Source organism: Brassica oleracea, chromosome C8, assembly GCF_000695525.1.
Source record: "Brassica oleracea var. oleracea cultivar TO1000 chromosome C8, BOL, whole genome shotgun sequence".
NCBI classification, from domain to species: domain Eukaryota; kingdom Viridiplantae; phylum Streptophyta; class Magnoliopsida; order Brassicales; family Brassicaceae; genus Brassica; species Brassica oleracea.
The window spans coordinates 34,543,123-34,567,871 of record NC_027755.1 but is presented as its reverse complement, the minus strand read 5'-3'; the positions used below and the strand labels follow the sequence as shown (position 1 = coordinate 34,567,871).

The 24,749-nt window shown below is 34.7% G+C and overlaps 2 protein-coding genes and 1 pseudogene across 2 annotated transcripts; 1 reads left to right on the top strand and 2 right to left on the bottom strand.

Annotated features, from left to right (window-relative positions):
• Positions 1-10,938: 10,938 nt before the first annotated feature.
• LOC106307416 (BTB/POZ domain-containing protein At2g24240) lies at positions 10,939-12,931 on the top strand. The gene has a single exon (XM_013744371.1). The coding sequence runs from the start codon at positions 11,300-11,302 to the stop codon at positions 12,716-12,718; it is 1,419 nt and encodes a 472-aa protein (XP_013599825.1). The 5' UTR covers positions 10,939-11,299; the 3' UTR covers positions 12,719-12,931.
• Positions 12,932-13,953: 1,022 nt separating this feature from the next.
• Positions 13,954-16,937, bottom strand: LOC106311203 (annotated as a pseudogene).
• Positions 16,938-21,440: 4,503 nt separating this feature from the next.
• Positions 21,441-24,497, bottom strand: LOC106308180 (transcription factor bHLH66-like). Its single transcript, XM_013745315.1, has 6 exons — positions 24,141-24,497; positions 23,888-24,064; positions 23,665-23,730; positions 22,895-22,960; positions 22,506-22,559; positions 21,441-22,114 (listed from the first exon to the last, which is right to left on the bottom strand). The coding sequence occupies exons 1-6, from the start codon at positions 24,441-24,443 to the stop codon at positions 21,758-21,760; spliced, it is 1,023 nt and encodes a 340-aa protein (XP_013600769.1). The 5' UTR covers positions 24,444-24,497; the 3' UTR covers positions 21,441-21,757.
• Between the last annotated feature and the right edge of the window lie 252 nt (positions 24,498-24,749).

Below are 24,749 nucleotides of genomic sequence, written 5' to 3'. Positions count from 1 at the left end.
TTTAGGGTTTAGATTTTAGGATTGGGGTTTATGGTTTAGTGTTTTAGATTTAGGGTTTATGTTTTTAGAGTTTAGGTTTTTATAATTTAGAATTTTGCAGATGGCGCTAATTAATGTCGGTCTTGTTTTTTTTTCAGCTATTTAATTTTTTATTTTTATTACCTTTTTAAGATATTCCTACATGGCATTTTGGTTGGTTATGAAGAGTGTGGTGAATTTAACCATTCACCATAGAGGTGAACCTAAGTATTGTTCTTAGTTTACTCTTAACATCAAAACAAAACCTTTCAGCTAAAGAAAATATGTAGATCAGTTGTTTAAAAACATGTAAATGTCTTTTTTTTAAGAGAAAAAAACATGTAAATGTCAAAACCATGGAATACACTCTACTGATTTATGAGAAATATTGGTAATTTCTTAACAAAAAAAGAAAGAGAAATGTTTTTTTTGGTAAAAATGTTAAGTATATTTACCATTTTCGGATTTGTGACAGAATACAGAGGCTAACAAGAAACAAAATTGCAGTAATGAAAACTAAAGACTACACCAAAATACAGAATGCAAAAACAAAACCAACTATGACATGTAGAGACAACATCACGTACGCAACAATTCCTTGACTGAAAGGAGAGGAAGCAAGAGGAGCCCCTCACACGAGACCAAATGCCGCCGTTGAGAGGGTGATAGCATCGTTGAAGATCATGATCCCGAACCCGGTAGATTTCGGCCATTCCCGGTGCTCATCTCAAAAGAATTGCTAACAGACCACTCAAACCTCCATACCGGGAAAGCAACCAACGCAAGGACACGCCCACCAAGCCGAGAATAGCTGCACATTTATTGGGGAGGAACGAGACCGACGAGCTGCCACAAACTCTGAACTAAGCACAAGGTGACAGAGACCACAATGAGACGCGGATGCAGTCTCGTGGCTCAACACGCGCTGCCACAGGAGCCAACAAGCCTCGGGTGACTACATCGAGAGAGAGTATCCCCTCACACGCGCCCGCTGATGAAAACCAGCAGCAGGATCGATCAAGGCCCAGAAACGGAGAACCACGTGCCGTCACGTTCAGGTCCAGAAACCCTAGATCGCAAAATTTTGAAAGCTACCACCAACGATCTGAACAGACGAGAAAGAGGGTCGCCACAGATCCCATGCGCACTTCTCCTCACCCCCTGGTACCGCCAAACCCACCGTATAAGCCTCAAGAACGGATCTAGAGCTCTAACCTCCCACGAAGCCGACTCCGACACCACAAAATTGCCCTAATCGTCGCCCTCATACCAGATCTGTGACCACCGAAGCCTCAAACCCCAGATCTGCCGCGGGTAGAATCAGGAGTTCAAGCAGAGATCCAAAACCAGGACGAAGCGCAAGTCCGATGAGAGAAAGACAGAGTGGCGGAGCAAAGCAGGAAAGACACCGGTGACCTTCGACGCCGGCTAAAGGGACCACCGACGTTGGAAAGAACGAGGAGCGGTTAGGGTTTTACTTGTTTAGAGAGAAGACGGAGAGATGAGATGAGATGAGAGAGACCAACAATAAAACTGACCAATTACAAATTTGTTTTGATTTGATTTTGGATACAATAAAAATGACCTCTAAAGATTGACTTCGAGCAGCGGCAGATTATGGCAGAACGTTCGAAATTCCTTCGATTTTTAAGAAAATATAAAATATTTGGAAAATAAACAGAAACGAATTGAGTTGGCATTATTTGACCTAATACTTGAATAAGGCAAAAGCAAGAGGTATGGCCGGAGGTGGTTAAGTGGTTCTGAGATAATTTAAGGGTCCGAATGGTGACCGCGGAATTGGTTATATTAGCGGAACGGAATTTAAGTGCGGTACAGTCCAACTGCGGTTCGTGCGGTTTGCGGGATAAGTATGGTTTTGATAAAAAAGGTAATGCGGTTTTGATAAAAAAGTTGTGCGGTTTGATTAAAAATGTAGTGCGGTTTTGATATAAAAAATAATGTAAAATTAATTGCTTATGATATTTTTATTATAAAATTTTTTATTTAATATATAATCCTAATAAATGTCTTTATTAATCTTAATTTAAAAAATATAAAAACATTCGAATTTGGAAACATATACAAATTTGAAAATATAAAAAAATATTTATTTATTTTTATTTATATATCTAAGGTATAGGGTTTCTGACTCTTTAAAAAAAATTATTTTGTCATCTTCTTTTTTATAAGCTATTTGTGATAAAAACTTAAAAAGTTTATTTGAAAGAATTGTACTATTTTAACCAAGTGGTCTTGACCTAGTGGTAAATGGCTCACAGCTGTGAGTACCGTCCTGGGTTCGATTTCCCTTGGCCACCCAGGGCGCCTTAAGTGGTAAAAAAACGCAGATCATGCGGGTCTCGTAGTGATTATTCATTAGGTCTAGAAAGCCTTTGGGATCATACTATGATTATAAAAAAAAGAATTGTACTATTTTAATTTACTTGATCTATAGTTGCCTTCTAATCATTTTAATGATGTTATTTATTATTTATTATTTTCATTTGTATTGTATATGTATTAATTTTAACAACCTAATTAATAAAATTTAGTTGATAAAATAACTGAAAACAATATCCGTGCGGAATTTGAAAACCGCTGTATTATTGGTGCTTGAACAAATAAGTGCGGTCCATGACTAATTAGACAGCTTTGAAAAACGTAAATACTCCCTCCGTTCTTTAATGATAGATTTTTTAGAAAAAAAAATGTTTCAAAAAGATGTAGTTTTGTGTTTTCCATGAAAAAATTGTAAATTTCAAGAAAATTAATTGACTTTATTGAATTAGTATTGGTTAAAAGTTATTAAAAATTGAAAATTACAGAAAATAATACATTTATTATGGTAATTTAATATATTTTCTTAATATGTGTTAAAATACTAAAACATCTATATTTGTGGAATAGAATGATTACTATTCATACTTGGTTTTAGAAAAACGCACTTAACAAAACTTCATTTCTGATTGGTGACTAAAGACGTTTTTTTGAAAAACGCCTTACTATTGTTATTGATTGGTAACACATTGTAGGGTCCACTATAATCCCGTCCCGCATTTAGAAAAACGCTGTCTCCATTCATACACTAAGTAGAACTAAAAGAGAACGTGACAAGTTAACCAACTCATTAACCAAAAGTTATTCCTCCATCAAATCGTATGAATACAAAACCATGATACCGACTGATTTTCAAAATTTTGAACGTCTTTCAAGTTTAGGAGAAGTAGCTGTGTGAACATAAACATATTCAACGAGATAAACATTAGACTAAAGAAAATGATGTTTTATTTTTTTTATTTTTTTTTGCTTAAAGAAAATGATGTGTTATTAAAACCAAAAACAAAACAAACGGAAAGTTGTGGGTTTTCTATACATGAAACGTGTATTAAAAATACTTACTAAAAATTAGTTTAATTTACCATGGTCTCCGATCCGAGGTTCATAGCTTCTACTTAACAAAAAAAAATTAAAATTAAATTAAAATATAAATATTCGTATATATATTATATACTTCCATCTGAATTAGTGGACATTAGTTTACTCTTAACATTGAAACAACACCTTTCAGCTAAAGAAAATATGTAGATCAGTTGTTTAAAAACATGTAAATGTCTTTTTTTTAGAGAAAAAAACATGTAAATGTCAAAAACCATGGAATACACTCTACTGATTTATGAGAAATATTGGTAATTTCTTAACAAAAAAAAAGAAAGAGAAATGATTTTTTTGGTAAAAATGTTAAGTATATTTACCATTTTCGGATTTGTGACGGAATACAGAGGCTAACAAGAAACAAAATTGCAGTAATGAAAACTAAAGACTACACCAAAATACATAATGCAAAAACACAACCAACTATGACCTGTAGAGACAACATCACGTACGCAACAATGCCTTGACTGAAAGGAGAGGCAGCAAGAGGAGCCCCTCACACGAGACCAAATGCCGCCGTTGAGAGGGTGATAGCATCGTTGAAGATCATTTGCCCGAACCCGGTAGATTTCGGCCATTCCCGGTGCTCGTCTCAAAAGAATTGCTAACAGACCACTTAAACCTCCATCCCAAGAAAGCCACCAACGGAAGGACACACCCACCAAGCCGAGAATAGCTGCACATTTATTGGGGATGAACGACACCGACGAGCTGCCACAAACTCTGAACCAAGCACAAGGTGACAGAGACCACAATGAGATGCGGATGCAGTTTCGTGGCTCAACATGCGCTGCCACAGGAGCCAACAAGCTCGAGTGACTACACCGAGAGAGAGTAGGCCCTCACACGCGCCCGCTGATGAAAACCAGCAGCAGGATCGACCAAGGCCCAGAAACGGAGAACCACGTGCCATCACGTTCAGGTCCAGAAACCCTAGATCGCAAAAATTTAAAAGCTACCATCGACGATCTGAACAGACGAGAAAGAGGGTCGACACAGATCCCATGCGCACTCCTCCTCACCGCCCTGGTACCGCCAAACCCACCGTAGAAGCCTCAAGAACGGATCTAGAGCTCTGACCTCCCACGAAGCCGACTCCGACACCACAAACTTGCCCTAATCGTCGCCCTCATACCAGATCTGTGACCACCGAAGCCTCAAACTCCAAATCTGTCGCGAGTAGAATCAGGAGTTCAAGCAGAGATCCAGAACCAGGACGAAGCACGAGTCCGATGAGAGAAAGAGAGAGCGGCGGAGCAAAGCAGGAAAGACACCGGCGACCTTCGACGCCGGCTAAAGGGACCACCGATGTCGTAGAAGAACGAGGAGCGGTTAGGGTTTTACTTGTTTAGAGAGAAGACGGAGAGATGAGATGAGATGAGATGAGAGAGAACCCCCCCCCCTGCGTTCACCAAAGAAAGAGAAATGTTGTTAATATATTCTACAAAATACAGAAATATCCGGTTGAATATAAAAAATAAAGGGTCTGATTGTTAATGGCTGTAGTTTTAAAATTTTTGCTGTAGAAAAAAATCTGTAGATTTTTTGTTGTGATTTTAGATTTTAGTGCTGTAGAATTTTATAGAAAGCATTAAAAAATTGTTTTGGATATTTGGCTCTACAGAATACTTGTACAGCTGTAGGTTATTTCAAGAGTTGTGGTTTCAAAAAAAAATTTAAAGCTTGATTTTCCTGAATTTGGTGCTGTGGAAATAAATAGAAAAGTGGACAGCACCTACAGCAACTACCGGTCGTCTCGAAAAAAGAGGCGAGATAACATATGCAGTGGACGAAAGAGGAAAACTAATTTGACTTTATTTCTTGCAAATATATGGTACAAAATTTGAAAAAAAAAAAATCGATCAAAGTCGTGACCGAGGTGTATTGACTCACTCAACCCTAGTAATTTTCTCCCACCATTTTTTTTTTTTTTTTGGCAACAACTAATTTTCTCCCACCTACCTTCCATGATTTCTCCTTGATAATGATTCATTTTAATGATAATTCATTATAGTATATTAATAGTATATGCATGTTTAGCTATCTTATGTATTATCATTAACCATTTAAGAGGACTCACGGGTTAAGGTACGTTTGTATTATTTTTTACATGTTGTGTCAAACTTCTTATACATTTGTTGTCTCCTATAATGTTACTCAGTTTAACTGGCTTATTTTAACAGAATTTACAAAATTAATAATCTCTCTGTTCCTAAAAGATCTATATTCTAGAAAAAAAAATTGTTTCGAAAAGACACATATTTTATATTTCTAATGTAATTTTTGTAAACTAATAATGAGAAATTGTGAAGTTCAAGAACATTAATTGCATTTCTTAAAATTTTATTGGTTTAAAAATATAGAAAATATAAAATTACAAAAAACTATGCATTTATAACTAAGTCTCACTCTCTCTGTTCCTAAAAATAGGATTTTCTAGAGTTATTTTTTGTTCCAAAATAATAGACTTTTTAAAAATTTTAAGATATTTTTAGTAGTTAATGTTGACAAATTGTAACTTTTTAAAAAAAAAATTAATTGAAAATATTTGAATTGATTAAATACTATTGGTTGATGGTTATTGGAAAATGTATACTGAAATAAACAATAAATTTAATTGTAAACATTTATTACATCCTTAATATACGTGAATACTCTATAAAATATTTCTTTCAGAAACAGATGGAGTAATATGTTTTATTAAAAAATGTGAAAAATTCTAAAACATCGATGAGAAACAGAGGGAGTAATAATCAACTCCTTATTCTGTGTATTTAGGCTTCTGCCTTCCCAAAAAGAGGGGTAACAACTAACAACCATTTTATATCATACTACTAACAAGAATGCCTTGGAAGTACAAAATAATTTTAATAGGAAATAATGGGGACAAGTTTTGTTGACAATTTTTTCGAGAATTATAGTATGGTTTATATAATCCTCCAATCATGTTTTGGACCAAAACACGAAGAAGAAGCCGATGCTGGTGTGCCGTCCACGACCCGCATGACTCTCCTTTACGTTGAACTTGTATATTAAAAAAAGTCTCTTAAATAAAATAACCTATTCGGCCAAAAAAATAAAATAAAATAAGCTAATCTTTTTTTTTTTTCAAGGAGAGCTAATCTTTTTTTTTAATGCAAAAGCTTATATGATTAAAATATGCTCCGGATTTAACCGATACCTTGTCTTTACTCGAGTGGATATATTAATTTCGCCTATGTATAAGCCTTGTGATCCTTTGGTCCTCTCTTATCGTTTCATTTACTCTTTCTGACGATGGCATTTAAAAAACTTATTGATATAAACTAACAATCTCTATTTTTTATTTAGATAAATTGTGTAAGCATACTATTTTCTTTTTTCCTCCGAAATTTTATTAATGGGTGAAGGTCCAACGGGACCAAGCTCAACACTAAAAAACAAGAGGTCCATCTAACGGGCTAAAATATTACAAACAACACGGGCTTAAAGTCCAAGGAAGATCCCGTTGAGAAAGACGCTTACTCATCCCACCACGTGTAACAACGCCCCTAAGACACGCGTTAAAGAGAGGACTAACCACCTTCCACCGGCAATAGAGGAGGAGACTCGACGGAACTCCGCCGTAACAGAGCTAAGCCGATGAAGAACCGCACACAAAGGAACAATCTTCACGGCAATCAAGTCACACACCGGATCTAAGTTTCCAGAAACAGAAATCACCTACAATCGATCCCACCACCATCGATCTTCCTGCTTGAGATTTGGTCATCTTTAATGATAAGAAGAAGCCCGAAGATGAAACGGCTCGCGAGGAGGAGAGGAAGAGAGGAATCGAGGCTAAGGAAAGAGATTGAACAGATAGGAACGAGAAACGTCGATCAACGAAACTGGGAAAAACCCGGTGAGAAACCGCCGTCGCCATCGTGAAGAGCGTGACGCAGAGCCAAAAGCCGGACAGCTCCGTCGTGAAGACCGCGAGCCACCAGAGTCAGAGCTGGCTATACTCTTCAAACTGACCGATGAATATCGGAGTCGGAGTCGCCGAAAAGAAACGACGATGGAACACAAAGAGCTTCGTCTCGTTCTCTTCGTGAAGGATACGAGAGAGAGAACGAAGAAGAGAGAGAAAGCTCTGAAACCGAGTCCTATTTTGTAAATAGATGTTATATTTTCTGCTAAATATATACTGATTTCCCCATATTAAATTTCCTATTTTAAAATTAGAATCGTAATTTATTTTACAACTCGATAAGTACAAGAAATAAATATTTAAAACATGACATACAATGAGTCACAAATGCTTGTATATTATTATATCGTTTGATTTGAATAGTTCAAAAATCGATAACATACTCAAGAAAGTCTCCTCTTATCATTTTGTAAGTCACTAACTAAAAAATAAGAATAAGGACGTCGCACTTTGCGCTACCCGGAAAATACAAACTATAGTTTTTCTTGGCCACTCCACAAATTCAAGTTGATGTGTATATACTACTAGGGCAAATCCGCGCTACACGCGGAATTCAATATATCGGTCTTTATGAAATATATAATTTTGTGTAAATTTTCTTTTATGTTCAGTTGGTTGTAAGTGTGATTATGTTAAGAGAATGAGATTGACTTTTCAATTACCATAATTGTTTTTTTATGTCAGAGTATCTAATACCGTGAAAAATAAAGTTTTAACTTTGAGGTAATCTTAGTCACTAAAAATATATTTGTAGTTGTTTAGGACAATGTTATTGCTACTATAGTACTTGTTGTTGTTTTTTTTATATTTATGTTAGGATTTATTTTTGTTTTATATTATGTCAGTAATTTGCTAGAGATAAACTAAATCAAATGTAAAACACACCAAATAAACGGAAGAATAGTATGCTTTGATGATTATATATTTATACTTACATAAAATTTTAAACTGGCTATAGAATATTATGCACAAACAAAACTTATATACCCATATATTATTATATACAAAAATATTATAAATCAGCAAAATACATATTAAACTAACTATTATTTTAAAATTATTTTATTACCCTATAGTACAGGTTAGTTAATAGAATAACTATATATATTTTTTGATATTTATATTAATATTCTTTGTAAATCTAAAATATGAATATATTAACATCTCAAATTGATAGTAAAAGAAGACCTTTCTTATAAATTATTTCATCTAATCTTTAAATATTAAAACTAAGAATATATTTATAAAATAGTGATAATAATATTTCTGAAGTTCAAAACATAACTTTTAAAAAATTAAGTAAAATAATTAAGGGGCCCCAATAATTAATGTACACAAATTTAAATTTTTTTATAAAACTAAAATGATCTAGTTTGTGATATAAATATAATTTCTATCTAAATATTTTTTTGAGGATAATATTGCACTCTAAACTAAACCCGGTTAATATGAATTGCACTCGCATCCAAAATGTGCAATTTTTCTATATATTTGTTTTAGTTTCAAAATCATAATAATCCCCGTATAATACACTACATCTATTTATTATTATTTTTTTTCCCTCAAACTAAAAACTAAAACATATTATAAGCACATCTTTTCTTTTTTAGTCTAATCCACTATTACAATATGTAACAGAAATCGAGTACTATTTTCTATCTGTACACATAGTGTTTAATATATATGCTTAAATATCATATACAATATACTAAAAACACATAATCTCTGAATAAGAATACTTTTCAATGATCTAAAAAAAAAACTTTTGGATGTTTTAAAGATACATAAGCAGAACGAACCTGATGTCAGGCGGCGTCGGTAATGTTAAATGCGCTCGTGACCGAGCAAGGATGACGACGTCTTATGTTACTCTACTATCTGCTTGTTACTCCAGCATTTCTTCTGTTTTATCACTTGACCATAACTAAAAATTGTTTTAAAAAGATCTTAGAGTATTGTCAGGATATGTAATGACTGCGATGGATTTCTCTATATACATATAAGCGCTTATTGATGTGCATTAAAGTGTAAGTTACATACTACTTGTATGTATAGAAATGCGAAGAGATATATTCATTTAACAAAGTGATGTATTTTGAATGCAGGAACACGTGGCGCGACGACAGCCTTCGACTTTCTGACGTGGCATCTTATGTGGATGGCATAGGAGTGAAGAAAACTCTCCTTTATATATATAGATATAGAAAGATAAAGGAAATAAATACAGTAACATTTAGATAAATATTGACAAATGACCAACGAGGTGTTGATCATCTGGGAATGTTCTCCCGATATAGCAATTTAACACACCGTATATAAACCTTTGGATCTGAAACAGTATCTTACGAACAAGAAAAAAGCCTTTAAGCGGCAGTGAAGTTCACGAGCGTCTCTCTCCTGCTCCCCCCCTATCCCAAATCTTCGTGTGACCTAGGGTTGCGACGCTGCTGACTGCGGCGTTAGCCGGCGTTGGTAGTCGTCTCTCCCTCCCGGAAAATGCGCAACGATGACGGCGGTTTACGGATCTAGTATCTCTCGGTGGCCTTGCTTCTTTCTTTGTAACCTAGTGATTTTTGTTTTCCGGTCTACCGGAATTTTGTAAACCGTCGATGCCCTTTCGAGGGTTGATAAATTAATATATTAAAAAAAAAAAAAAAAACATCCTACGGTTGATAGATGAGTATCGAAACATAAAACCAATATTGGACCCACGCGTAGTGCTCTATTTGCTTTTTTCTTTTTTTTCTCTAAATGTTTTTTTCTTTTGACATCTTCTTTTCTCTAGATGTTATAAATATTTCCCTTAGAACAAATTGACATTAAATAAATTGGCTCAACTCATTTATATTATCTAATTTCATTTCAATTTTTTGATGTGAGCTTTTTTTTCCAACAGATATACTACGTACTAATTAGAGGAGCAAGTGGGTCAGTGGTCGCACCACCTCTGCTGCCATCTCACCAAGCGGGGTTCGAACCCTGCAACTGTCTCTATTAAGAAAAACTACTAGGCCAGTGTGCCACAGAGAAAAAAAAAAAATAGAACGTACTAATTTATTGATAGGATCAATGTTTTTAGATTTCATTTTTTAATTTCGTAGATATAATTTTTTTTTATCTGGTTTGGCTTTCTTTAGGTAGAATTCGAAATGTAATTAATTTACAATCTGGCCTTCACCTGAATATTTAAAATTTTAATATATAATAATTGTATTCAAAAATAACTATAACACATAGTTTTGATCTTGTCTATAAACTATCCATTTTGAATATTAAAAAAATTAAATGATCTAAAATAAATAACATGAAATTGTAACTATCGTATTGGATATTTAAGATATTTTCTAAATTCTTTTTATTTATAAATAAAAAATTTAAATTATTATAAGTATTATAATAACATACTTTTAGATATGTTGAATTTTCAACTTGATTAGAATTTAGTATCACTTAATTCAAATAAGTTTTGGTTCGGTTGTTGCAGTCCGGATATTTTTCGCAGGCACTGTATAAATGTAGAGAACGGTTGTGTGTAAACGGAATGAAAAAAATCGGAGAAAGAGAAAAGAGAGAGAGACAATTCAATTTTCACATCTTCTCACAAAAAAAATTTCAAAAATTTCTCCAGATCATGTAATAAATTCTGATTCCCCCCCCCCCCCCATTAATCACAAAACTTCTTCTTCCCATGCCCACAACCTCAGTTTCGAGCTCTGTCTCAATCCAAACGAAAAGAGTCAATTTTGAATTTGATTACCCACCCATATCAATCAGAACATCTTCTCTCCCGTGCCCCCAAGAGCTCAAATTTCTTCAAATTTTGATCTGAATCCGAAGTATTATTACCCGAGTATACGATCTTTTTCATGTCTTCTTGTCTTGTCTCGATAGCTAATGATTGAAGATTACTTTCTCGGAAAAAACAAAAAGAAAAAAAAAAGCTCTCACCTTTTATCTGTTCAAAATCTTGAATTCATCCTTCTTACATCGATGGGTAACTCAAAAGACAGGATCAAATTCAACGTTGGCGGTCGAATCTTCGAAACGACGTCAACGACCCTCGCGAACGCAGGTCACGATTCCTTCTTCGGGGCCTTGTTCGACGACGACTGGAACCTCTCCCCTCCCAAAGAAGATCTTTTCATCGACAGAAACCCAGATTGCTTCGCCGTCCTCCTCGATCTCCTCCGCACCGGAGACCTCAACGTCCCCGCGAACATCCCGGAGCGCCTCCTCCACAGAGAAGCCTCCTTCTACGGCCTCCTCCACCACGTACGCACCGCTAAATGGGGCCCGTTCGACGGCAACCGTCTTCGATTATCCGATTCCGTCAAAGGAATCGCTCCCGGAGACGGAACCGCCGTCAGGGCCGGCCCTGACGGCGGCTGCTGCGTCGCGCACGGGAGCGTGGTCCACGTGTTTGACTGGATGCTGGAAGAGCATTGTCCGATAAACCTCGATTACCAGAGGGTTAACGACGTCGGCTGGATTGATTCGGACAACATCGTGTTGTCTGCTTGCGAGAAGCTGGGGAGGGGAGACGGAGGCATGGGTCTGTTCAGCTCCTCCACCGGCGATCTCCGGTATAAGTTTCAGGTATGTCACGAGAATCAAGTCAAGAGTTATACAGCTGGAGCTTTGAGTTTTAATCAGGACTATAAGATCTTCTCGAGCTGCAAAGGTAGGAGTAATGAGTACGGAGTCGGAGTTTGGGATCAGATAACCGGAAAGCAAACCGATTTCTTCTACGAGAGTCCCGGCTGGTCGCTTGGCGACGCGGACAAGCTTCAGTGGCTGAACGGTATGAACTGTCTTCTTGTCGCCACGTTGTTTCCAAGAAAAGACAACTGTTACATTAGTCTGTTGGATTTTCGAGACAAGAACATGGTTTGGTCTTGGTCGGATATTGGCTCTCCTATGGCGATAGATGAGAAGAGGGTGAGGGATGCGATAGCTATGGAAGATAGCAACTCTATCTGTGTGGTGAATGAGTTTGAGGATTTGGGGTTTATTGATCTGAGGATGTACGGGGGAAGCGTGAGGTGGAGTTCGAGAAGCAGGTTGATGAAAAGCAAGATGCCTGACGAGCCTTGTTACCCGAAACTGGCGTTGCATGAAGGCCAGCTTTTCTCTTCGATGAATGATTCCATCTCTGTGTTTTGTGGGCCTGATTGGGTGTTAACCTCTAGGCTAAGGAGAAGCTATGGTGGCTCGATCTGTGATTTCTCCATTGGTGGGGATCGGCTTTTCGCATTGCATAGCGAAGAGAATGTGTTTGATGTGTGGGAGACTCCACCTTCTCCGATCATCTGATTTGGTTCCTTCACATTCTGGTCTGTTTTTTTCATTCATGTTTGCTTGTTTTGGTTTGTGATTTTACAGTTCTTAGAAAGCTACTGAAAAATAGCTATAGACAAAGAAAACTACAGCCTTAGAGTAATCTTAGTTTTGTTATATACAAATTATATTGTTTCTTGTGAACTTGTGACTATTCAGAAGAACAAACTATACTGATTTTATCGATCTTATGGCTCTTAAACTGATCAAAGAAGGACAGTCTATACTTCAGTCTTCAGAGTTGTATTTTTAACATTTGTTCTTTTATTTTCAGTCTGCTTTATGTAATCCTCTTTTGATTTATAGCTTTTGCGCTGTCAAAGCTGTGAAGAGCATCCCCAAGACTCCAAAATCTCAGACTCACTTTCTTTAAGGTTTCTTTTTTGTTTGAGATTCGTCATCTTAGTTAGAACATGTGAGTGGTTGCAACTGCTACTGTCTTTTGAGGGCAGTTAAAGTTGCTATCTTCATTTCAATTTCCTTAAAGATGTCCCCAAGAATATAGCTTTAGTGTATGAAGGAATTTTCTTTTCTCTGTTTGATCTTTTTGACCAACACTTTCTTGGAAAATTTGTGGTATGCCTATCTGAGCTTAACACCAGTAGAAGATAAGCTCTGATCTTCAACGAATATAATTCACTTCTTTCCATAACTTTTTGAAAATCACTCTCTACCCTCTCTCGGATCAGATGGACTGTTTGCATTCTTAAAAAGATATATTCTCATTAAAGAAAATGGGTCTAGTAGAGCTTATATCAGTATGGTATATTGCCTAACCATCAAGAAAACCTAAGACTCCATCAAGGAAAATATCAATCAGCATGACTAGTTGTTTTCTTGAGGAAGTTTATAGGCAGAGAGCTTCATTGGATAATTGTTTTTACAAAATAAAAATATGGGAATAATTTTTGAATTTTCAAGAACTTTACATGGGTTTGTGTGCTCTTATATTCCCTATCCCTTTTTTTTTTTGTGTCAACAGTTTTTATCACAGAATACAGATAATAAAACATGTGTTTCTTATATTTAAGGGATACAAAACATCAAACTAGAGATCCATACATTTGAAAAAGTACATTGGTGCCCAGTATCACTAGACTTGAGTTTCCCTCTTAGCCAAAAGTAGAAGGCCAAAGATGGAGGAACGAAATCTTAATTCGGTGACAGCTTAGACCAGAGGAAGTTGCAAAAAAAGAAAAGGATTCTCCTGATTATATTTCTCCTCAGTATCCACCAGAGCCAAAGTAGTCTTTTCTAGAATTAGATATTGCCACACTCTTGTGGGGCTCCAGTTTTATACAGTCTCGAATACGATGTCCGAGACCGCCACAATAAGCACAACTCTTGACACCACTTGCATTAGCGATGGTCTCTGCTTCTTCTTCCATTGTTGGATCATTCAGCTCAGCGAGGACAGGCGGAATCCTCTGTTTAGCTTCTTGCAACAAGTGTTTCAAATCAGCAGCGTGGTTTCGCTTTGGTTCTTGTTTATAAACGTAGTTGCTACCCCAGTTTTCCCACGCCGATCTGTTCGTCCTATCCTATGCACATAAATCTCCGCAGGCATGTCGTAGTTGATCACGTGTTTTATCTCAGGGAAATCTAAACCTTTTGAAGCAACATCGGTTGAGACCAAGACGTCTTTTCTCCCAGATTTGAAAGAAGAGAATGCATACTATCTGTCCTCGTGATCTTTGCCTCCGTGGATGGCCGCTGCTTCCACTCCTTTTAGTACCAAGTAGTCGTGAATATCATCAACGTCAGCTTTCTTCTCGCAGAAGATTAGAACCGGCGGGGAGGTTTTCTGCAGGCACTCGAGGAGGTAAACAAAATTTGCCTCTTGTTTCACGTATTCAACCTCCTGGACGACATCAAGATTCGCAGCTCTGACTCTTCCTACGCTAACCGTCACAGGTCTCACCAGAGCGCTTGTGGCAAATATTTGAATTTTGGCGGGCATTGTGGCTGTAAACATAAGTGTCTGACGCTGAGACTTAAAATGGTCAAACACTTCCCTAATGTCGTCTTCGAAACCCAAATCAACCAACCTATCCGCCTCGTCTAGCGTCAGGTACCTGCAGGCGTCTAAGCTAATCTTTTTCTTGGCGAGCATATCCTTCAACCTCCCAGGGGTTGCAACGACGATGTGAACACCTCTTCTCTCGACAACCTCCAACTGGGGTCTCATATCCACTCCTCCGATGCATAGCAGAGACCTCAGCGGACCCGGTGCGGCAAACTGCTCAACCACTTGATAAGTCTGCCTAGCAAGCTCTCTAGACGGGCAGACAATAAGCCCGATGGGCCCTTCTCCGGGACCAATAGGCTTCTTCATCTCCTTGTTCAAAGCCATCATGATCATGGGGAGCACGAAGACCAGCGTCTTCCCCGAACCAGTGGTGGAAATGCTGATCATATCTCTCCCTGACAAAGTTCGCCCTAATAGAACTCTCTCTGGCCCACTTCCCTAGGAGAGCCGCCTCCATGGATCTCCTCCACAGCTTCCGTTCGCTTGCTCAGCCTTCTTCCCCTGAGTCAGTTACTCCTTTCCATGACGCCGGTGCTCTCTTTTCCTTCGTTGTGTCTCCGCTCTCCGGCGCGTCTCCGTCCTCCGGCGCATTTCCGTCCTCCTCCCTATCCACCGCCTTTGTCTCCTCTCATGCCGCTTGAAACTCTCTTTCCACTGCAACCGCCGGAACCACCGGATCCTCCCGACACATTCACAGATTTTGTGTTTCTTGTACTTTCTGACACACCTTTCACCCTGTTTCATAAACAGCGTCCTCAAATGCCAGATCGGGAATCCCCTTTTCCGATTCCGGCGTCTTTGACCAGGGATGGTGTTGTCCCTTTTGTGACCACTGATTACACAAGGTTTTTCTCTAAGGATTTGTATCCTGCAGTATGCAGTGTGTTCCCTCCGCTCCCATTCACTTTGGTTCGTCTCTACTTTTCAATCTCAGTGTGTTCTCATGTAGATTGGTATGAGATGATTTTTGTCTGGGTGTCACCGAATATATGGTTTATGGTCTTAAATTGTAATGTTCCAGTGACCTTTGGTTTATTTGGTTCTGATCTTGTGCCAGTTCGTGGCTTTCCTGTCGCCTTGGTGCGACATTCTACTGAAGTATGCAGTCTCTCTATGGTATTTAATCTGGCTTTTGGTGTTGTGAGTTTGTGTTTTCTTTCTTGGCGGCAGTTTGAAAGGAAACTCACTATTTGGCTTCTCCAGTTGAATATGATTATGGGGGGGGTTCAATACCCGGTAGCTTCCTTCGTGAAGCTGTTCTTTTTCCCAATATTTCCTTTTATATGGAGTAAATTGGATGTCCAAGCGTCGCTAGTATTGCAAAGAACTTCCTCCTGGCTGATGCTCTGCTCTGCATCTGTTGCAGTGTTTGTAACTTTTCAAGTTACACGGTATACTTTTATTCAAGAAGATTATGAGATCGTAGTCTTTCGATTTCTTATGGTCTCTTGTAATGAGGTGTATCGTTATTCTATCATCTGTTTAATTAATGTTTCAGTTTGTTTGGTTGTTAGTGGCTTTGATGTATTCTCCCTTGGTGGAGTTAAACTCTTTTAAGTTTTAATGAAAGTATGGTTTGAACAAAAAAAAAAAATCTCTCCCTGACAAGATCACAGGAAGACCCTGAACTTGGATCGGAGTCGGCTGCACTGTTCCTTTCTCCTTGAGTGTAAGGAGAAGAGCTCTCGGAATGTCCATATCCTTGAAACTCTTGATGGGCGGCGGAACGTCTTCACCGCTAACTACAATATGACATTCCTTCCTAATCAAATCAATCTGTTTGCTCGACATGATGCTCCTAGGGTTTGGTTTCCAATCTGTTAATAGAGGCTTTGTGTAATTAAGTGATACCGTTGGCCAATTCACGAACAGACATAAGCCTCTTCTTGTCAGAGGATAAATGCTCCATCATCTCCTTCTCTTGTAATATAATTTGCTCGGCAGCGCTAACATCTCTCCTCTTGGGCTGCTGAGTTGCTTGAACGAGCAAGCTAGGTGCGAGCTTCTCCTTGTTCTGTAACTCCAACACCTTCCCCTTCCGACGCTCTTCCATAGCTCTGCGCTTCGCCACTGGAACATACTCCACGTAGTCATCATCTACTTCCATGCGTAAAAGCTTTGCTCAATCAAGGGATCGACCTAAGAATTCTTGAGATAGACTTTCTGTTATCAAATCAAAACAAGGTGTTGTTATGTCTCGTCTCGTCTCGACTCTGTTTATATAAGCCTCGTCCCATTGACAACTCTATTAGGAAAAGGAAAACTTATTATCAATTCTTTTAAGTAATAAGGAAATAAATCTCTAGTTAACTTTTTTTTTAGACTAGAATTAAATGAATAAGAGTAATAAACTAAAAACATAAAACCAATTCCTAAAGTGATAATCAAAAAGGGATTTGTTCGCGTCATCTGAGCCAAGCTGTTTATTGTCTGCACATCAAATACGCTAATATGGCCGAACACAAGAAAAAGTAAACATCTAATCGTCTAATGAAAAAGAAGCAGGATCCACCTTTATGCGTTACACCACCAAACCTAATTCTGACTCACCAACAAGATCAATCGGGAAATCACTTTTCAAAACAAGAGCGGATATGCCAAGTAAGCACAATGCATTATGTAAAACATGGATCCATCACATACGACGTGTCAATGCCAAATGAACTACATAAGATAAGAGCAGCCTAAGTACAGACAGATTCAACCTCACCAGTACTATGTCATTCTCTTGGAAATAGTTAGGTTCAAGAAATCAGGCAGAACAAGAATTTTTCTTGAATGATGAGTATTCTTTTACTCCCTCCGTTTCTAAAAGATGTATGTTCTGGAAAAAAAATTTGTTTCAAAAAGATACATTTTTTGCCTTTTCAATGTATGATTTTATGAAAAATTGTAAGTTTCAAAAAAATTAATGGTGTTTATTGAATTTCTATTGGCTAAAAATTATGAAAAATTGTTATTCACAAAAAACAATGCATATTTAATGAGTTTTCTTAATATATGTGAAAATTCTAGAATATACATTTTTTTAAAACAGAGGGAGTAGAATTTTTGATCGGTGGGTTGTATTTTTTAAATTAACTTTTTTAAGATTACTATTTTAGAAAAGTTATCATTTTTATAGAGAAATATTGTATATTTGAGATTGTGATTTAGAAATTAGGATAAAAAAATATTTTTGTTAATATATGAGTATTCTCTTAGAATTTTTGATAAATATGATGTAATTTGTAAATAAAATTTTAAAAACTGTTATTTTAGGAAAGTTATCATTTTTATAGAGAAATATAGTAGATTTGAGATTGTGATTAAAAATTAGGAGAACAAGAATTTTTGTTGATAGATGGATATTTCTTTAGAATTGTTGATTAAAAGGATGTATTTATTAAATATTTTTTTTTAAAATACTATTTTAAGAAAATTAACATTTTTATAAAGAAATATTGTAGATTTGAAATTGTGATTTAGAAATTAGAATAACAATATTTTTTGTTGATAGATGAATATTCTTTTAGAATTGTTCATCAAAAGGATGTATTTACTAATTTTTTTTAAAAAAATGCTATTTTAAGAAAATTATAATTTTCATAGAGAAATATTGTAGATTTGGGATTGTGATTTAGACATTAGGATAAAAAGAATTTTTTGTTGAATCTTGAGTATTCTTTTAAAATTTCTTATCAATAGGATGTATTTTTTTAATAAACTTTTAAAAACTGTTATTTTAGGAAAGTTATCATTCTTATAGAGAAATATTGTAGATTTGGATTGTGATTTCGAAATTAAAATAAAAAAAATTTGTTGAATGATGAGTATTCTTTCAAAAAATTTGATCAATAGGTTGTATTTTAGATAAACTTTTTTAAAATTGCTATTTTAGGAAAGTTATCATTTTTATAGAGAAATATTGTAGAACTTGGATTGTGATTTAGAAATTAGGATAACAAGAATTTTTTTTGAATGATGAGTATTATTTTAAAAATTTTGATCAATAGGTCGTATTTTTTAAATAAACTTTTTAAAAACTACTATTTTAAGAAAATTATCATTTTTATAGAGAAATATTGTAGATTTGGGATTATGATTTAGAAATTAGGATAACAAGAATTTTTGTTGATAGTTGAGTATTCTTTTAGAATTTCTTAAACAAAAGGATGTATTTATTAAATATTTTTTTTAAAAATGCTATTTTAGGAAAGTTATAATTTTTATAGAGAAATATTGTAGATTTAGAATTGTGATTTAGACATTACGATAAAAATTTTTTTTTGTTGAGTTTTGAGTATTCTTGTAAGATAAAAGATCAATAGGATGTATTTTTAAAATAAACTTTTAAAAACTGATATTTTAGGAAAATTATCATTTTTATAGAAAAATATTGTAGATTTGAGATTGTGATACAGAAATCAGGAGAACATGAATTTTTGTTGAATGACGAGTACTCTTTTAGAATTTTTAATCAGTAAGTTGTATTTTTAAATTAACTTTTTTTTAAATGCTATTTTATGAAAGTTATAATTTTTATTTAGAAATATTGTAGATATGAGATTGTGAATTATACATTAGGATAATAAAAAAATTTTGTTGAATGATGAGTATTTTTTAAAAAATATTTGATTAATAAATTGAATTTTTTAAACAAACCATTTTTAAAACTGCTATTTTAGAAAATCTATCATTTTTATAGAAAAATATTATAGATTTGGGATTGTGATATAGAAATCAGGAGAACAAAAATTTTTGTTGAATGACAAGTATTCTTTTAGAATTTTTAATCAGTATATTGTATTTTTAAATTAACTTTTTTTAAATGCTATTTTATGAAAGTTATAATTTTTATAGAGAAATGTTGTAGATATGGGATTGTGAATTATACATTAGGATAAAAAGAATTTTTGTTGAATGATGAGTATTTTTTTTTTAAAAAAATTGATCAATAAATTAAATTTTTTTAAATAAACTTTTTTAAAACTGATGTATTAGAAAAGTTATCATTTTTAAAAAGAAATATTGTAGATTTTAGATTGTGATTTAAAAATGAGGAAAAAATAATTTTTGTTGATAGATATGTATTCTTTTAGAATTTTTAATAGGGGTGTTCGATCCGGATATCAGTTCGGTTTAGGTTCGGTTTTTTTCGGTTTTCGGTATTTCGGTTAGTAAAATATAACTACCATTCTAAATCCATATTTACTTCGGTTCGGTTCGGTTTATATACCGTCGGTTTTTGGTTTATTCGGTTTTATACCAAAAAACATAATTATTTAGTTTGAGATCATATTATATGAATTTTAGAGTCATATTGTCAACACAATCATTTATTAAAAATATATTACATGTTCAAATAAATGAACAAAAAAATAAAAATGCTTCTACCATCAAATAAAATAATCAAATCTATAACTAAAATCAAAGCTTGAAATTTTGAAAATAAAAATATGAAACAAAACAGAAACCTGAAAGAAAAGTTTTTTCACTCTTCCATATTTAGTGTTCATTAAAGTCATGTTTTTTCAATTGAACACGAAATTCTGTTTGTTTACAGATAAGAAAAAAGTTGTGAAAATTTTTCATTAATTATTGTCCATCAAATTTATAATCTTCATATTAATTTAGTGAAAAATAAAATAAAGCAAAAAGATCAAAAGAAGACTTAGAAAATAAGATGTCTGAATTGCGATGTATTCAAGTGTTTTACAAATTATATAAGGTTCTTTATTACTATAACATTATGGTAATAGTTATTAACACAAATTTAACTTATATAACAAATAGATATTCATGTATTGTTATAAAACATATACATATTTACATGTTTCTACTTTTAATCGTTTTTTTTTGGTTTATTCGGTTTAATCGGTTATATACCAAACCACATCCAAATCCTACGGTTTTTATAAAATTATATCCATTCGGTTTATATGGTATATACCAAAACCAAACCATATTGTCTATTTCGGTTCGGTTCGGTTCGGTACGGTTCGGTTTTACCATATTGAACAGCCCTAATTTTTAATTATATGATGTATTTATTAAATCTTTTTTTTTAAATGCTATATTAGGAAAGTTGTATTTTCATACAGAAATATTATAGATTTGAGACTGTGATTTAGAAGTTATGATAACAAGATTTTTTGTTGATAGATTGATATTCTTTTAGAATTTTGATCAAAAGAATGTATTTATTAAATAATATTTTTTAAAAAGTACTATTTTAGAAAAGTTATAATTTTTATAGAGAAATATTGAAGATTTGAGATTGTGATTTAGAAATTAGGATAACAAAATTTTTTTTTGATAGATTGGTATTTTTTTAGAATTTTTGATCAAAATGATATATATATATATATATTTCTTTTTAAAAATTCGTTATTTTAAGAAAGTAATAATTTTTATAGAGAAATATTGTAGATTTGAGATTGTGAATTAGACATTAGTTATAAAATCTGAGTTTTAAAAAAAAATTGAACGAGGAAGATATGATGAAAAGATTTGGTTTTTGTATATGAGAGACATGTAAGATACTGAAGAAGATAAGCACATGACAAAATTTAGGAAAATTCTTCTCTACAGAATTGGAAAATTTTCCAGTTAAAAAAAAAAACAGTTGGAAAATTTTATTGGACGTACAATGAAATTTTCCAGTAAATGATAGGGGCAACAGGGTAATAAAAAATGTAGAATAGTTGCTAAAAGTGTTATTAGGCACTTCGCCAATTATGGTATAACTTATGTGTCCAGAGTGCAAATACTCTTTTTAAAGAAAATAAAAAGAAATGTGCCCGAGTGGTTTGGTACTCTACCAGAAATACTGCGTCGTTTAGAGAAAACACATCAAACAACTCAACCTTATTCTTCGTAGACTTTGACCAAAAGTTGGTTTGCTTTCGTCTCCCACTCCATTCCCACTTTTTATGTTTCCTTTTTGTTTATCTCTTTGCCTAACCCCAAAAGTAAAGAGAGAGACGCTATCACGGCTTCGAAACCTAAACAGCCTCTTTAACGACGAGAGGCGGCGATCCCTCAGTCACGCCGTTACCACTTAACTTCACCTTATTCGTTGACTGCACGCTCATGCCGGAAAGATTGGGAGAAGAAGGATGACCTCCGACCCCACCGGCAGCTCCAGGGATCAAAGTGTTACGCGAGTGACACGTGGCGGTTGAGATTGCTGTGGCTAAAGAGATAGGCATGAGACAAAGACCTTTCCCTTGAAGGTATTGCATCGCCGAGCCCATGTCTTCTTCCATCAGCTTCGCCACTTGATGCTCCGTCATCGTCAAGCTGTCGTTGGAGTTTCCGGTCGCCTGATTACCCCCGGCGACGGCTGAGGATGTATTCTCCTGAAAATAAAAATAAAATATTCTAAAAAAGAAAAGATAAAAGATAAAAGACAAGAAAGCGAAACCCTAAGTTATAATAGTCGGCACGCGTGCTCTCTCTTTTCTCTATCTTTAGAATTTTAAAATCTTAGAACTTGTCTTGGAATCTTTATATATGTCTATTTCACTTGAACTTCTTGCAAGATTTATCTTTTTTTTTTGTCACGAAACTTGCATGATTTATCTATATTTGACAAAAACAAAAATATGTAACGCGCAGGTTGCATATAACTTAATATAACAAATGCAATTTTAGGTAAAATTGATGTGGTTTCATTATTTTATCCATTAACCTTGGTATAAATTATTGGAGTCTATAAAACAAAGGAGAAGAAATAATAAAATTGATTACCTCAGAGATTTGAGAATTGGAAGCACCACCACCCAATCTGCTCATGCTCAGTACCTAAAACGCAATATAATTAAAATAAAAAAGGATTATTAAGTACACCCGTCCACTATTATTTAAATAAATATGCATTAAAAAATGCGAGTATATGACAATCCAGAAAAAAATAATAGAGAGGGAGCATAGGGAATTTAGTTGCAGAGGCCCATATTTGATTAATTGGTATATCGATATTGTACTAATATATCAGCTTTTCTTTTTGTCTGGTATGTCAATTATAAGGCAAACGAAGAATCTTCAATCAATATAATAAAATGAAACATAATTTAGTTTCTAAAAAATTGCGTCTTGCTTTAATAACTGTAAGATAAGTTTGAGAGACTGAGATTCACCTTGACTTGGAGTTGTAAGAACTTGACATAATCTATAATCTCATCGAGCATCGATGCCTTGTCTGTCTGTTAATTATTATTTAAATAAATATACAAAAAACAATCTGTCAGAACTGAGATCCCAACCCATTAATTACTGCATTAGTTAACTTTATTATTGTAGCGCAATTAATTAGCTAATCAGTGTTTAATGATTTGATTGATAGTTTTATATAGAGAGACTAATCAACCACCATTATATGAGTAAAACAAAAAGTATGAAATTTTACTTATCAACTCTTGAGTTTTGGTCAATAAATCTTAACCTATGAAAATAATCTAGTTGACATGTTAAACAATCTAATTGAAGACGTGAACAACTCCACAATTCCTGATCAATTGACTACTGAAGTGGATTGCACAAGAAACTATTTTTTCAGTTAACTTATATATTAAATCAAATTTAGTTTGTAAAATAATTATCTAGACGGACAAGTTCTACAGATATATTTAAACATTTAAACCCAAAATATTTCTATCAGATATAAATTACAGTGAAAAATGAGAAAATCTCGCTCTCGTATAGTTTATTTTATATTTGACATTTAATTTTCACTCCGGTCGAATTTATATAGACAATGGATTATTATGGACTGTATAGATATATGTTTTATATTATCTTATGGTCAACAAATGATATTGGATCATATATATTCAGAGTGTTGATTTATATAAAGTTTAATGATCCGTTTTATTTGGAAAATAAACTGAAAATGAATTCGATAAAATACCTTATTGCCGTTAGGAACGAGTTCTTGAAGACCTTTCATTCTCTCCGCAATTCTCTCTCGTCGTAACTGCCCCATAAAATCACTTTTTCAGAAAATAGTTCAAAAAGTTTAAAACTTTTCTTCTCAAAAGATAAAATAATTTCCACACCTTTCTCGGAAACTGATACGAGTTAATGCAACGAAAAACATTTCGAATAATAATTCAGAAAGAAAAAAATCAGACCCGTTCGGCAATACTGTGAGGATCCGTTGCTTGGCCTCTCCTAGCTCTGACTTTAGTCCTACTCTGCGGTGGAGCCGCCGCCGTACCACCAGTAGCTATAGACGCACTCACTTGCGGTTGAGTTTGCTTTTGCGTTAGGGCTTGTCCTTGTTGATTCATCATTCCACCTGCCGTTCCCTGAAGTTGATCATAAAACTAGATTTTAAACACCCATCAATATCAAAAACTTAGGGAGAGATGTTAGGTTTTATACCTGAGGGATGTGGAAAGGAAGAGATCCGCCGGCGGAGAAGCCATTGTAAAGAGAGTGGACCGAGGAGCCATCAACGACCTCGTTTTGGTGATGAGACGGTAAAGGCATCATCATGATCTGTTGATGCCTAGAGTCGACGAAACCATCTGAGGACGGAGGCGGAGGAGGAGGAGGATGAGCTTCGTCGGAGGGCCAAGGGGAGGAAGCAAAGATTTGGTCGAGGAAATCTTCATGGTCAAAGGTCGTCGCTGGAGTTTGGACATGGGATGAAGATGAAGGAGTTAGAAGAGAAGAGTTCATCATCTTCCACACTTTTTCTTGGGAGGATGGAGTTGGAAATGTTGATGTTCGGCTTAATTATTATAAAGAGACATTGATGTAGATATAATCTTTTTTAATTCTTTTAGGGTTTGAAAAAATAATAAGGAAATTAATATAATTATCATTTTTTTCGGTGATGGTTGAAAAGAAAAATTAAAACACCTTTCTTTTTGTTAGTAATCCATATTGTATGATGATGAGTCACGTCGATGATTATCTTCTCCTTTGTATGATGATGAGTCAGTTCAAGGTTGCAGTTGCGGTTGCGGTTTCTAACGGTTTTAAAAG